The sequence below is a fragment of the Sinocyclocheilus grahami genome, unplaced genomic scaffold (genome assembly GCF_001515645.1).
Source record: "Sinocyclocheilus grahami isolate Dianchi unplaced genomic scaffold, SAMN03320097.WGS_v1.1 scaffold33690.1, whole genome shotgun sequence".
NCBI classification, from domain to species: Eukaryota; Metazoa; Chordata; class Actinopteri; order Cypriniformes; family Cyprinidae; genus Sinocyclocheilus; species Sinocyclocheilus grahami.
The window spans coordinates 1-1,760 of record NW_015521924.1 but is presented as its reverse complement, the minus strand read 5'-3'; the positions used below and the strand labels follow the sequence as shown (position 1 = coordinate 1,760).

General features: G+C 37.4%; 1 protein-coding gene across 1 annotated transcript; it reads left to right on the top strand.

Annotated features, from left to right (window-relative positions):
* Positions 1-396: 396 nt before the first annotated feature.
* LOC107580452 (sarcoplasmic/endoplasmic reticulum calcium ATPase 1-like) lies at positions 397-1,209 on the top strand. The gene is made up of 4 exons (XM_016266154.1): positions 397-417; positions 499-630; positions 714-833; positions 919-1,209. Exons 1-4 carry the CDS (start codon positions 397-399, stop codon positions 1,207-1,209), a joined length of 564 nt encoding a protein of 187 aa, XP_016121640.1.
* The last annotated feature ends 551 nt before the right edge of the window (positions 1,210-1,760 follow it).

The following is a 1,760-nucleotide window of genomic DNA, read 5'->3' as shown; positions in this document are numbered from 1 at the left end:
CATGATCCTTCAGAAGTCATTCTAATATTCTGATTTGCTGCTCAAGAAACCTTTCTAATTATTATCAATATTAATAACCGTTGTGCTGCTTTATTTTTATGGAAAACATTTTTCAGGATTCAAAAGAACTGCATTTATTTGAAATATAATTTTGTTGTGACTATTCATACTTTCGCTCAATTTAATGCATCTATGCTACATAAAGTATTTAATTTCTTAAAAAATTATACAAATAAAATATGAAATACGTTTAAAATGTTTTTATTTTGGACACTAGTGTGAGATGTCGTCATCGTGAATGTCTCTGGCCAGTGTCATGTTTTAATGTAGTTTAATATGAAGATATTACTTGATCATTCTTGGGATAATGATCTTAATTTGATTGCATCTCTAACCATGTTTGCTGGCAGTAGAACGGTCACGATGAAAAGCTTTAGCAGAAGTTCAGTTCCATGCATGGAGGATGCACCTAAATGATAAATGCCAACTCTCTTTCAGTCTAAAGGTGTTTTTGAGAAGGTTGGAGAGGCCACGGAGACGGCTCTGACCTGCCTGGTGGAAAAGATGAACGTCTTTGACACTGACGTCAGGAGCCTGTCTAAGATCGAGAGAGCCAACGCCTGCAACTCAGTAAATATTTATACAATTAATAAAGAATTATGCAAGCACTTGTTTAAACATGATTTAATAACTTTATATGTCTGTATGTGTAGGTGATCAAGCAGCTGATGAAGAAGGAGTTCACCCTGGAGTTCTCCAGAGACAGGAAGTCCATGTCTGTGTACTGTTCCCCCAACAAGGCCAAATCCTCTTCTGCTAAGATGTTTGTCAAGGTGCTAACCGGATACTTTTTTGTTGTTTACGGAATTGTTGTATTGACAAGTTTTTCAGATTGATAATTTGGGCTGTCTTCTACAGGGAGCTCCAGAGGGAGTGATTGAGAGGTGCACATACGTGCGAGTGGGTGGATCCAGGGTTCCCCTGACTCAAGGCATCAAGGATAAGATCATGTCTGTGATCAGAGAGTACGGCACTGGCCGCGATACCCTGCGCTGCCTCGCACTGGCCACCCGTGATAGCCCGCTGAAGAAAGATGAGATGATCCTGTCAGAAACGGCCCGCTTTGCAGACTATGAGGTGACTGAATTACTGAACTTAAACGATACTGTGCTATGCCAGTCTGCTGTCATGCTCATAGCTATGGAATAAAGTATTTATCCAAATAGTTAGATAGCTATCTAGAAACTAATAAAGTGTCTTTGTGTCCCATTAACTTGTTTGCTGTTTCGTAAATTATTTATTCATATAGCTAGTTAGCTATATAATAAATCATTTTTCCATTTTACCCTTAGAAGATTCTTTTAAAAAAAGTTAGATACTTTTTAGATGGCTAACATCTAGCTCTCTAATAAAGGTGTATTTGCACGTTGGTAGTTATCTAGCTAGCTACTTACCAAATACATACATTTTTAATCTAGCTAATTAGCTATATAATAAAGTTTCTACCTAGATAGCTATCTAATAGTTAACAATCTAAAAGGTTTATTCGCATCTTGGTAGAATTACTATCCATTAAACTGTTCATCCATCTAGCTATTTAACTGTTTAACATCTAGCTATCTAGAAATGTATCTAGCTATCTACAAAAATATATACAAGTAGTTTCATCTCACTAGCTTCTAGGGGTGGAACGATACATGTATTCGTACCGAACGGTCACGGTACGGACATCTCGGTTCGGTGCATGAGGCCTTACAACG

Coding starts and splice junctions, on each gene's coding strand:
- LOC107580452 (XM_016266154.1), top strand. CDS start 397: ATGTTTGCTGGCAGTAGAACG. Junction 631..713: donor GAGCCAACGCCTGCAACTCA/GTAAATATTTAT, acceptor CTGTATGTGTAG/GTGATCAAGCAGCTGATGAA. Junction 834..918: donor CTGCTAAGATGTTTGTCAAG/GTGCTAACCGGA, acceptor TGTCTTCTACAG/GGAGCTCCAGAGGGAGTGAT.